The sequence below is a fragment of the Phacochoerus africanus genome, chromosome 2 (assembly GCF_016906955.1).
Source record: "Phacochoerus africanus isolate WHEZ1 chromosome 2, ROS_Pafr_v1, whole genome shotgun sequence".
Taxonomy (NCBI): Eukaryota; Metazoa; Chordata; class Mammalia; order Artiodactyla; family Suidae; genus Phacochoerus; species Phacochoerus africanus.
In genome coordinates this window covers 91,910,582-91,924,262 of record NC_062545.1, presented here as the reverse complement: position 1 = coordinate 91,924,262, position 13,681 = coordinate 91,910,582, and the positions used below count along the sequence as shown (strand labels likewise).

General features: G+C 41.1%; 1 protein-coding gene across 1 annotated transcript in view; it reads left to right on the top strand.

Moving 5' to 3' along the window:
• Positions 1-13,681, top strand: part of CD109 (CD109 molecule) — a 154,470-nt gene that overhangs the window by 121,825 nt on the left and 18,964 nt on the right. The window contains exon 24 of the mRNA XM_047763806.1: positions 11,957-12,038. Within this exon, the coding sequence (XP_047619762.1) occupies positions 11,957-12,038 (82 nt within the window). The remainder of the gene's footprint in view (positions 1-11,956; positions 12,039-13,681) is intronic.

The window sequence follows — 13,681 nt, the reverse complement described above, 5'->3', positions numbered from 1 at the left end:
GCTTGAGATCTTTCTTCTTTTTTGAGGAAGGCCTGTATTTCTATGAATTTCCCTCTGAGCACTGCTTTTGCAGCATCCCATAGATTTTGAGAGGTTGTGTCTTCATTATCATTTGTTTCAAGGTATTTTTTAATTTCCTTCTTGATTTCCTCATTGACCCATTGGTTTTTCAGTAGCATGTTGTTTAGTCTCCATACGGTAGGTTTTTTCTCATTTCTTTTCCCATGGTTGATTTCTAATTTCATGGCGTTGTGGTCAGAGAAGATACTTGAGATAATTTCTATGCTCCTAAATTTATTGAGGTTAGCTTTGTGTCCCAATATGTGGTCGATTCTTGAGAATGTTCCATGAGCACTTGAGAAGAATATGTATTCTGATTTTTTTGGATGTAGTGTCCTGAAGATATCAATGAAGTCTACCTTTTCTATTGTTTCCTTTAGGCTCTCTGTTGCTTTATTGGTTTTCTGTCTAGAGGATCTGTCCATTGATGTGAGGGGGGTATTAAGGTCTCCTACTGTGATTGTATTCCCGTTTGTGTTTCTCCGTTTGTGTCTGTTAATATTTGTTGTATGTATCTGGGTGCTCCTGTATTTGGGGCATATATGTTGATGATAGTAACATCCTCTCCTTGGATGGATCCCTTAATCATTAAGTAGTGTCCTTCTTTGTCTTTCTTTATGTCTTTTGTTTTAAAGTCTATTTTGTCTGATATGGGTGTTGCTGTCATGTCTATTGGCATGAAATATTTTTCCCCACCCTTTCACTTTCAATCTATATGTATCCTTTGTCCTGAGGTGAGTTTCTTGTAGGCAGCATATTGAAGGTTTTTGCCTTTTTATCCACTCAGCCACTCTGTGTCTTTTGATTGGGGCATTCAGTCCATTGACATTTAAGGTGATACTTGATAGATGATTATTTATTGCCATTTTGAACCTCGTGTTCCAGTTGATTCTATGGTTCTTCATTCTTCCTTTCTTTTTTTTTTTTTTGGTTGGATGGTCTCCTGTTATTATCTGCTTGAGTGTTTTTTTTTTCATTTTTTGCGAATGCAATATTTGGTTTTGGCTTGTGGTTTCCGTGTTTTTTAAGTATGCTAACCCCTTCCTATAATTATGTGTTTTAGCCTGATGGTCCTGTAGGTTCAAACACTTCATTACTACATTAAAATTAAGAAGAGAAACATACAAACAAACAAAAAGGGTTATTTATTTCCTAACATCTCTTGCCCACATTTTATGATTTTGATGACTCTTTTATTTTTTTCTTTTTAATTTTATTTTGTTTGAAGCCTGTTCATGATTAAATCTGTATGCTGGCTTATTTGAGTGACTCCTCTCTGATTGGGGTTTCCTCAGTCCTAGTTCTTCCTCTTCCTCTTTTTTTTTCTTTTTTCTTCCCTTTCCTTCCTTTCCTTTTGGTTTAGAGAAGCCCTTTCAGTATTTCTTTTAGCCTGGGTTTTGTGTTGCTGTATTCTTTTAGTTTTTGTTTGTTGGAAAAACAAATTTATTTCCCCTTCTATTTTAAATGATATTCTTGCTGGATAGAGTATTCTAGGTTGCATATTTTTTCCTTTCAGCGCTTTAAATATCTCTTGCCATTCCCTCCTGGCTGGAACTGGAAATTTAAAGCCAGTGAACAATGGGAAGGCATGAAAGTTAGGGGACTTCTAGCAAGATCTGTGTGAGTCTGAGTTCGTTGTTCTGCCCGGTTTGGGAGACCCACTGTCCATCAAACTGGTGAGGATTAGAATGGTTCTTGCAAAATGATAGGAAAATGCTTGCTTAGTATAATGTACAAATAGGATCAATACTTTCCAACACGTAGTTTTTTTTTTTTTTTTTTGCAGTGAATGCCTCCAGAAGCAAGCTGTTAATGATTTTTCTGACTTTTCCACAGTTAAGAATTATAAAACTTAGTTACTACAGTGTGTGTGTGTGTGTGTGTGTGTGTGTGTGTGTGTGTGTGTGTGTTTAGGGCCACACATGCAGCATATGGAAGTTCTCAGGCTAAGGGTCGAATCAGAGCTGCAGCAGCTGGCCTCCACCACAGCCACAACTTGGGATCCTTAACTCACTGAGCAAGGCTAGGGATTGAACCCATGTCCTCATGGTTCCTAGTCGGATTCATTACTGTTGAGTCACAATGGTAACTCCAGTAAAGACACTATTTTTGACAGGACCTTTTTCCCCCAGGTTCCATCATTATGTCAAGACTTATTTATCCTAAACTAAATTCTATGTAATAATGGTAGTAACTATCCCTGTGTAAATGTTTTACAAGTGTTCTCATTTAATTCTCACAACCTCCCTTGGAGGAAGGTGAACTGTTATTATTTCCATTTTACAGATGAGGAAACTGAGGCACAGGGAGGTTAAATGATTTACCATGGTGACTGGGGATAGTCTGGCTCCACAGTCCACGCTGAGAGTGCTATGGGATAGCGATACTTTGCAGCATTCTTAGGTTATGGGAAGCTTATAGCATAGGACAGAGGAGGACCAGGAATCAGGCCAGGATGTTTCAGGGTAACCAGCATGCAGGAGGCCTCTGTAGGGGTTCTAATAAAATGGGAAGGGAGGGCCATGGGTCCTGTAGCGGGGGAGACACCAGAGGTTAGAATCTGGGGCATCAGCTTAGCCTAGAGTGACTTAGGATGTCAGATCCAAGAGTGTGAGCTGTAGTGTTCTGGGCTCCCCCACCCTGGGCTGGGCTGGCCCAGAGAATGGCTGAGCGGCCTGAGCTCTGCTGTGAAGGAGATAGTGTTATGGTTTCTCTCAGATGAGAGCTGGGCCCTGCAGGCATTTCTGACGCTGCAGGCCCAGCTCCTTAAATCCTTCAGGAAATTCTCCAAGATCCCAAAGACCAAGCTGCCCATTGAAAACTAGTCTTTCTGCCTATGTTTGTGAATCAGTCATATTTTTTTAGTTGATATTAATTTATTTAAAGAGAATGGTTAAAACAAATCAAATGTTTCATCATATATGTAGAAAAATATGTTACTAAGTTTTCAAGAAAAATGGTACTTATATACTAAAACACTTCCCCTATGGCTTCCAGGTACTCATGATCTTCATGTAATGCATCTTTACGTGTCCTTTACCTGGAATGGTCTTCATGAACTATGAACTATGTTTGCTTAGTAAAATCTACTAATTATTAAAATGAATCAGTCATATTTTAAATTTATAAATGCAAGATCTGCTTTTTGGTTCTAATGAGTTTAAGCAGTGTACCAGGGGCTCTGTGTGGTACAGTGTGTGCCACACTAAACTCAGGTGAGACCTTTGCACATTGCCATAATGGTTATATTTAAGGAGATAAGTTAGAAATGCTTTTCATAATTTAACTCTGCACCTTTAAAAAATAAGATTCAGACTTGTATCTGAAATTAGTTTGGCCAGTTTCAGGTAGAGTGTGTATAGGAACTAGACAGGTGCTTTACAACTTCATGTGCATTCTTTTGGCTGTTTTAAAATACAGGAAGATATTTTAGAAAATGACACTGATTGCATGTTTTATATGCTTTATGAACTGTAGTGTTGGCTAATCAAATATCAATGCTTTCAAGAGAGTAAGCTTTATGATTTGAACTGTTCAAGGAGCAATAACTCATTTCTTAGAAACTGAGTTTCTGCCCTAGATACTTTGCTCTGGCTCAGCAGATGTCCTAAAAAATGTTTGTTTGTTTGTTTGTTTGTTTTTCCCCAAAACAGTCCTGGTCCCCAGGCCCATCCTGGCCAGGTGGGCACCAGACTGCAGGTTTTCCAAGCTTGTTTGGGGGTCTTCTGCATGTTTGCTTGGAGTTAGAGGACACAGAGCATCCACAAGGCATGTTGTCTCCACAGTGTGGGCAGGATGAACAGCCTGCAGCTGGGGAGTGGGAGGGTTCCCCCCCAGGAGGGGAAGCAGAGCCGTGGTTACAGTGCTGACTGGCTGTGGGCTGGCAGGCCTGGACTCTGAACTCTGCCTTCTGCAGAGGGCCAGCTTCCTGAGCCTTGTCTTCCATCTATAAGACCTGGGTAGACAAACATCCACTCCTTAGAGCTGTTTTGAAGATTCAATGAGATATTTCAACACTAAATTTTTAAAATTCATTTTATATTTAAAAAATTTTATGGCTGCATCTGCAGCATATGGAAGTTTCCAGGCCAGGGATTGAATCTGAGCCACAGCTGTGACCTATGCCACAGGGGCAGCAATGCCAGATACGCCAGGGTCAGGGGTCAAACCTGCACCTCCACAGTGACCCAAGCTGCTGCAGTCAGATTCTCAACCTACTACTGGTGGGGACTGCCTAACACTTTGTTTAACATGTAGTAAATGCTCAGTTAACTGTCAGCTACAGTACAGTTAATTGCATCTAACTAGGGAGGTGGGGTCTAAAGTCAGCAAGTAAGTTCTGTCCATTCTTCCTCTGAAAACAAGTGTGATTCTTCCAGTCTCCGCCCCAGGCTGATTGTTCCACTCAGACTGTCATTGTTCACCTGGCCACTCCAGCAGCTTCCTAAATAGACTCCTTTTTAATATGCTCACTCGCCTTCAATACAATTGCCATGTATTTTATTGTTTTAATTTTTCAATTTTTTTCCTTTTTAGGACTGTACCCGAGGCATATGGAAGTTCCCAGGCTAGGCGTTGAATGGGAGCTGCAGCTGCCGGTCTACACCACGGCCACAGCAATGCCAGATCCGAGCAGTGTCTGCAACCTACACCACAGCTCACAGCAGTGCCAGATCCTTAACCCCCCGAATGAGGCCAGGGATCGAACCTGTGTCCTCATGGATACTAGGCAGTTTGTTTCCACTGTGCCACAATGGGAACTCCCCAATCTCCATGTATTTTAAAAGGCATCTTTTGATAATGTCAAAATTGTGCCACTTCCTTGCTTAAAGTTCTCCTGTGGGTCCTGGCCAGAGTTCCGTGTCACCTGTGGGAAGCTGCCCTTTCCAGGCTCCATCTGGCTGCATTGGGAGCATGCCCAGCTCCACAGAACAGAGGGCCTTTCCATCTGTTCTGCCTCTTCTTGGATACTCTTCCCCCAGATCTTCCCAGTTCTGACTCCTTCTTGTTCTCCAGGTGTTCTTCCTGACTGCGTAGTAGCTCTTACTTGAGTTATTCCATTGTGTTTTCTTCATCACTCTTAACATTATTTAAAATGATCTTTTAGGGCCACACCTGTGGCATATGTAAGTTCCCAGGCTAGGAATCAAATCGGAGCTCTAGCAACATCAGATTCGAGCCGTGTCTGCAACCTGCACCACAGCTCTTGGCAAAGCCGGATCCTTAACCCACTGAGTGAGGCCAGGGATAGAACCTGAATCCTCATGGATCCTAGTTGGATTCATTTCTACTGTGCCATGATGGGAATTCTCCTGACTGTCTTCTACAGGAGAAGGCAAGCGCCCTGCTGGAGGGGACAGTCTATCTGCTCTGTTAGCTCAGCAGGCCCCTCAGGAAGTGCACTGTGGCTCCTGCTTTGATGTCAGTGTTAACACCTTTGGGCTTTAGGCTAATTGTCCCTGTGTGGTCCATGGGTCTGGATCTCTCAGCTGCTTCCAGGGTGCATGGTTATTTCTCATCAAGTTTCTTACGAACTAGGAAAAGTGACCACAGGTTTTAGTGTGTTGCCTTATGAGCCTGTGAAGTAGCCGATTAGCATCAATCCAGTGAGTTCCTTGAAATACATCTTTTTACACGCTGGACTAAATCACATAGTGGACAGAAACTTCTCTGTAATGATTTTCATTATGACTCCAGTGTCTCATTTCAGAGACTTTTTTCTTTTGCTGTCACATTTGCCACACTTTCAGAAAAATATACTGTCATTTTAATTTTTTAAGGAATTCAGTTGGCTTTGGCACAAGTAGTGATTGTATTATTTAAATGTCATTTGTGAAGAGTGAATTGTTTTCCTCAAATCGTACTTGACCCAGCAGTCCTGTAACTGAACCCATTGTTTTTTTGGTCAAAACAATAGCTATGTCATTGAATGACATATGTCTTTTACTGTCAAAAGGAAAAACTGACCTGTAAAATGAAAAGAGTTTTTGATAAAGACTGGAAATCCCAGACCTAGTGATTGGAGATTTAAACTACCTTTTTCCCTCAAATATTTCATTTGTAGTGCCTGTGGCTCCATTTTTCAAGTAAGACTCAGACCTGACTTAGTTGAAAACACATTATCTTTTCTCTATTAGAATAAAAACAGGAAAAAAGTAGGGTTCAGAATTCTGATGCTGTATTTGGCTGCCATAGAATGGGTGGAGGCAGGAGTCAAGATGCTAAAGAAAAATGCTGGTAAAGTTCTCACTTTCCATTTCCTGTTAGAGGGAGTAAGGAAATTGATAACAAATAATTCTAGTACCAAGAGTATTTTTTCATCAGCTTCTTACCAGAGAAAGTGATGGATGCAGTCACAGGCAGCTGATCTTATTTCCTTTATTTGTGTGCAGTTTTGACACTTAGGGTAAACCAAGTCCAATTTGTTTAGAATGTTACATTATTATGTGTTTCTCTGAATGGTGCTTTCATATTTGCTGTGATAAATTGTAACTATTATACATTCACGGCTATGCCAAAGAAAATTCATGACCCACTAATTATGGATCTTGTCTGGCCTTAAACAACAGTTTATGCATCATTATTTAAAATTTTAGAAGTGTCTGTTACTCTGATTAGATGATTATTTTCTAATTCAAGAACTATTCATAAAAGTATGGACTTAAAGGCAGTACTCTGATTTCCTTGTAAATGTTTGGCGAAAACAGTGTTTTTGCCTTCCTCACCCATAGTGATGGTGATGAAAAGTCTTCCATTTAGGGGACTGCTCTGGAACATGGACTCGTGCTGACAGTAAATCTTAGAGCTGAGCTGGCCAGCTGTCTCTAATGGGGCTGGACGATTTGGAGGACAAGGAACTGAAGGTTCCTAGGGATGCGTGGCTGGCTTAAGGCAAGGAAGGAAGGCTTGAGGGAGGCCCACGGGAGAGTCACCTAAGCCCCCTTCTCAGTTTGTAACCCCCATTTTGACTTTGCCCAGGGAGCAGAGCTGGAGGTTTGGATTCTTAGTTTCACCTAAGCCAGCTCAGGAAATGCACTCAGTACCTGAGGAGTGTCTGCGAGTCCCCCACCTCTGGGCTGCCTGCCACTGCTGGAAGAAGCCTGCTGGTTGTTGATGTTAATAGCACCTATTGGAGGTTAGCCCCCCCCAGTGCTGACAGCCCTATGATGTCACCTCCCCCACGAATTTACAGTATGTAACTCATGCTCAGAACTGCCCTTGTGGATGTAGTCAGGGCTGTGAGGCACGTGGTCCTTGCCTCTAGGTTAGTACATCTTTTATTTTATTTTATTTTTTAAATTTTATTTTACAGGTTGGTACATCTTCCCACAGAGGCACCTCCTGTTGTGGTAGGGGTCAGGGCTCCCCTCCCTCTTTTCCTGTCCTGCCCCTCCCCTCCCCTCCCTCTTCTCCAACCCCCTCCCTACCCTCTTCCCTCCTCCCCTCCTGCTCTCCCCTTCTCTTCCACCCTCCCCTCCCCCCATGTCTTCTCCTCCCCACTTCTTCTCCTCCCCCCTCACCCTCTTCTCCTCCCCCCTCACCCTCTTCTTCTCCCCCCTCCCCACCCTTTCCTTCCCCTCCTCCCCCTCCCCTCACATGAGGGGAGTCCACAAGTAACCTATGCTGTCTGAATTGAAAATTGAGGGATAAAGTCTTCATTTCATTTGTGAAGGTTAGAAAATTACCCTGCTTCTCTGTGGTCCTTGAGCAACTCTGACAAAGAAAGATTTTATATGTTGCATTTTTTTTCAGAGTTACATGAAAACTAAAACTTGTTAGAATGAACTAAGGTAGTGTTAATAGTATCTGCTGTTTAATTTTTTCCATTCTGGTTTTTTTATTTTTAAATATGTAGAACATTAACATGCTTCCAGCAGTCAAACTGATTCTAAAAGGTTGTAAAGGCAAAGAGCTGCCTCTCCCTCTCAGGACCCTTCTTCCTGTCCTTTGTGGGTAACTTTCTGAGGTATTTTCTAGCTTATTTTTTCTCTCTTTCACTGCAGAAATTAACATATGTTTTGTTTTTCTTCTTTTTTTTAAAAAAAATTTATACTTGATTTACAATGTCCTGTCAATTTCTGCTACACAGCAAAGTGACCCATACATATATGTATATATATATATTCCTTTTCTCACATTATTCTACACTATGCTCCATCACAAGATATAGTTCCCTGTGCTATACAGTAGGACCTCATTGCTTATCCACTCCATATGCAATGGTTTGCATCTCCTAACCCCAAACTCCCAGTCCATCGAACTCCCTCCCCCTCCTTGGCAACCACATGTCTGTTCTCTAGGTCAACAAGTTTGTTTCTTTTCTGTAGAAAGGTTCTTTTGTGCCATATATTAGATTCCAGTTATAAGTGATATCATATAAATCAGAAAGAAAGTCTCTTTCTGACTTCACTTAATATAAGAATCTCTAGTTCCATCCATGTTGCTGCAAATGGCATTACTTTGTTCTTTTTGATGGCTGAGTAGTATTCCATTGTATATGTGCCACATCTTTTTAATCCATTCATCTGTTAATGGACATTTAGGTTGTTTCCATACCTTGGCTATTGTGAATAGTGCTGCAGTGAACATAGGGGTACATGTGTTTTTTTCAACAAAAGCTTTGTCTGGATATACACCCAGGGTTGGAATTGCTGGGTCATGTGGAAGTTCTATATTTAGTTTTCTGAGGAACCTTCATACTGTTTTCCATAGTGGTTTTACCAATTTACATTCCCACCAACAGTGTAGGAGGGTTCCCTATTCTCAACACCCTCTCCAGCATTTGTTATTTATAGACTTAACTAATGATGGCCATTCTGACCAGTGTGAGGTAGTACCTCAATAATATATGCTTCTTATTTTCTCTTTTTTCTTACACAGAAGGCACATGTGCTCTTTTGGACTTTTCCCTTTTCGCTTACCAGGTTGTCCTGGAAATTGCTGTGCATCAGTTGAGAGAGATAATCCTCCCTCTTTTACACAGCTGCGTGGTACTCCACTGCACACATACATGTACCACAGTCTTTTCAATCAGTCTCCAATTTGAGGGCATTTAGGTAGTTTCCAAGTTTTTTTTGCAATTATGAATAAGGCTGCTATCAATAGGCTGCATATATATTTTTGTATTGTTGGAGGTTTATCTTCAGGGTGATCCTTAGAAGCACGACTGCTGGGTCAAAAGGTATAGACAGACATTTTTCTGCATGGAGTTGTGCCACTGGAATTCCCTCTGGCAGTGGATGAGTACTGGTTTCCTTGGAATCTCTATAGCACTGAACAGTCAAGCTTTAAAATTTGTTCTAATATGATGGGTGAGAAATGGTATCTCACTATGTAGCTTTAATGTGTATTTCACCTATTATTAAGTTGAACATTTTTTCCTGTCTTAAGGTCAGTCTTTCTCTCTTTGGTTTTTTGTGAAATGTCTGTACTTGTCTTTTGTCCATTTTTTTCTCTATAGGACTTTTTTATTTTTCCCCTTAAATTAAAAAAAGTCTTTATGTAATCTGTACGTAGCAGTAAATAGTATTGGTATCTATAAATGTACACATAAAATCTATATAGTATTAATATTAGGGAGATTAGCCATTTGTCTGTCATATGTTGCAAATATTTTCTTCTAATTTGTTATCTGTTTTTCAACTTTGCTTATAGTGTTTTGCCATGGAAAAGTGTAAGGCAATTTATCATAGTCGATTTTTTTCTTAAAAATCTAATGGTTAGAAAGCCTTTTTCTACACCCATGTTAGCTATTGTTTATCGAGAGCATGTGAAAAGTACTATGTGAAGGACTTTTCCTATATTAATTGTTGAAAGAGCTCTGTGAATTAGCAGGAAGCAGCTGCTTTTGAGACACTTCTGCCTTGGCTGGTGTGTAACTTGCAGTACCTACCAGCTGTGCAGCCTTGCTCTGCATCTCGAAAAAGGAAATGACAGACTTGTAAGAATTACCTGAGTTAATACCTGAAAAGGGCTTTGACTAGTTCCTGACACATAGTCATGTTGGATTAAATTGCCTACTTAATTACTGTGCCATAATATTTCAGTTTTAAAAGTAAAGATTATAAACTGGGAGTTCCTGTTGTGGCTCAGTGGTAACAAACCTGACTAGTTTCCATGAGGACACGGGTTCGATCCCTGGCCTCTCTCAGTGGGTTAGGGATATGGCGTTGCTGTGAGTTGTGATGTAGGTCACAGAGCAGTCTCGGATCCCATGTTGCTGTGGCGGCTGTGGTGTAGGGTGGCAACTGCAGTTCTGATTCAACCTGGAAATGTCCATATGCTGTGCATGCAGCCCTAAAAAGACAAAAAAAAGTAAAGATTATAACCTAACACCCCATTCTTCAAATTAAGAAAATTTTGTCATCACTTAAATGCTGTTTACATTTCTTTTACCATAGGTCATAAAGATCACCATGTTCTTCTGTGCATTTTGTCATACTGTGGCTTAAATCAGAGATTAGCATTTGGGTTTCCTGTGGAAAAGCTCAAGGAGAAAAGTTTGGGACATGGCAAGAGAGGATTAACTCATTTTAAACATTAACACTCATGTTTTGTTAATCAAATGTGAATAACTAATTATAGTTATTGATACCATTGATGTGGTTTTCATAAAGTAAATTTTTTTGTTACTAGAGTGTACTAGGGATTTAATTCAGTGTTTTACAAATAGTTATGGCTGCCTGGAGCTGCATGGCGTTGCTGCAGGTTCATTCACTGTGCCTTCACCTCTCACAGTGGAGTCCCGTAGATTTCAGGGAAGAATTCCTGGTTATCAGAGAGTCATTGCTGAAGACCTGAGTTGGAAATGGTTTTGGCTCCTGCTTAGGCTTACTTTTTAATGATTAAAGTGTTATTTTAATTCCGTGGGGGCTGGGGTGGTGAATCTTTCAGTGTTTGGCCTGTGAGACCTGCTTGTGCTGCTTTGCAAATGCAAAACATCTGCCTCTTATTTGCAGCCATTTGTTTGCAATATGAAACATCTGCTTTTATTAAAGAAGTGATGAGCCTCACTCCCTCCCCAGTTTAGTTCTGTAGTGAGACAGTGAGACTTCATTGCCATCATCACGTTTTTCTTTATTTTTAGGGCCGCACCAGGGCGTGTGGAGGTTCCCAGGCTAGGGGTCGAATTGGAGCTACAGCTGCTGGCTTACGTCACAGTCACAGCAATGCAGGATTCGAGCCAAGCCTGTGACCTACACCACAGCTCTTGGCAACGCCGGATCCTTAATCCATGGAGCGAGGCCAGGGATCGAACCTGTGTCCTCATGGATACTAGTCAGATTCATTTCCACTGGGCACGGCAGGAATTCCACCACGTTATTTCTGAGTGAGAACTTGTAGTTGATGTTTGCTAGATTAGTTGGTCTTGGGTTTACCTCAGTCGGCCATAATCAAAAAATTCTAGAGCCATTGCTTTAGATTATTTGGCAGTTTTCTCCCTTCTGTTGCTGGCCTAAGAATAGAAAGTATTTTCATGTCCTGTTTTAGCCTTAAACTTTAATTAAGATACTGTAGCTAGTATTTTTCTTAGGTAGCAATCAATTTTAGGTGACTAGATATTGAAACCATTGTAGTTTATGCTATAGGGTTAACTATTCTACTTTTTAATTACTTGCTTTTGAATGGCTAGAATTGTTGTCTATGTTATGGAATTCCTCTGAATTTACTTTCACTTGGGGATATGACAGTTCTTACTTTATGTATTCTGCTTGAAAAATCCTGATGTTTTTAATCTCCCACGACACATAATACAGAAAATATTTAACATTAGTTGATTGGACGTCTCCTTCTTTCCGTTCTCTGCTCATGTCTCCTCACCATGAAGTCATGATTAGAAACTTCCATTTGTTGTAAGTTGAGTGTGTTGATGATCTGTCTGTTTTGGTGTCTTCAGGCTACCAGAGAGAACTCCTCTATCAGAGGGAGGATGGCTCTTTCAGTGCTTTTGGAAATGATGACCCTTCTGGGAGCACTTGGTAAGTGTTTCTGCAAGTGAAACAAATCCATGTCATGGAACAGGCTCTCCCTAGGTCATGATGGCCATGAATCGACAAGTGTGTCTGTATCAGCTTGGAGCTTGTTTTTTCCATAGCCTGGCTTTCTTAAAAGAGATTTTCTTTTTTAAATACAATCTTAGAACACTAATAAATCAGAGATTTTTATTTAGAAAAAATAAGTCATAAATCCTCTTTTTTTTAAGTGGGAAAAGCAGCAATAAAATACTTTAAGATGATGGTGCAGTTGGCAAGAAAAATTGGTTAGAAATGTGCGGTGATTGTGACATAATTCTTTTTTTTTTTTTCTTTTGGGTTGTTTTAGGGCCACACCTACAGCATAGGGAAGTTCCCAGGCTAGAGGTCGAATCAGAGCTACAGCTTCCAGCATACACCACAGCCACAGCAACGCCAGATCGAAGTTGCATCTGCAACCTACACCATAGCTCATGCCAATGCCGAATCCTTAACCCAGTGAGTGAGGCCACGGATCAAACCCACATCCTCATGGATAATGGTTGGGCTCTCACCACAACGAGAACGTCCCATAATTCTTTTTCTAGTCAGACACAATCAACACAAATTTTGTGCTGGTACAGTTAATGTTGTTTCTTACTGTTATTTTTTTGTGAAAAAACAGTGATGGGATTAAGAACACAGAATTTCCCCCAGAATGAAGTCTTTGTGTACATGATTTTGGATGATTACTCTCCTCTTGCAATATCTTAAGTTTTGTTTTTTGCTTAGAAGAAGACTGATTGTGTCAGTAGAGTTAGACAAGGTATGCGGTGGTATCAACCCTCTACATCCAAGTTTATTTGGCTTTGTGTTCATGCTGCATGTCCACTGTGGCTCAGCAGGTGGCTGTGCACTCCTTGTTTCAGCCACCATCTCCCTATCTCCCCGTGTCACCGTCTCTCCCAGAGGCCCCAGGCTTGCTGCAGCCTGGAGACAGAAGGCGGGAGTGCCCAGCACTGGCACTGAGAAGCTTCAGCCTGGGTGTAACTTTTCTTATCACTTTATCATGATCAGGGACTGGTCCTGTGGCCATGCCTAACACCAAGGGGGCATGGAAGTGAATTTTTCTGAGACATAAAGGAAAACTGCATTGTAGTGAATATCGGTCATGTTTGTGGCGCTAAATCTTTTATAGGATGAGATAGATCCACCTCAGATTTTCTTTTGGCATGAGTCAGGCTCTAGATCCATAAATAGAAAGGTTCCTGTATTTTACTGAGTGATGTGCTTTCACAGTATTTAGTATTCTGCAGTGGAGGTTGGCACACTTTCTGTAAAGGTCAGATGATGAATGGGTCAGGCCTTGCAGGCCATGTGGAGCCTCTGTTGCATCTTCTTCCCTCTTCCTTCCACCCTCTCTTTCTTTCTCCCTTTAAATGCTCTTGCGGGGATCGTGAGTGGGGCAGAGGCACCTGTAAATAGAGGGTGGGCTCTGTTGGCCCAGACAGATTTGGCCCACAGGCTATAACATGCTGATTCCTGTCCTTTGGAAGAGAAAATAACCATTTCCTCAACTTAAAAGCACTACAATTTGGTTGTGAGCTAAATATACTTCATCCACTGCTTTAGGGTTGAGTGGACTGTACAGTGAGCACTTCCTTGGTAAA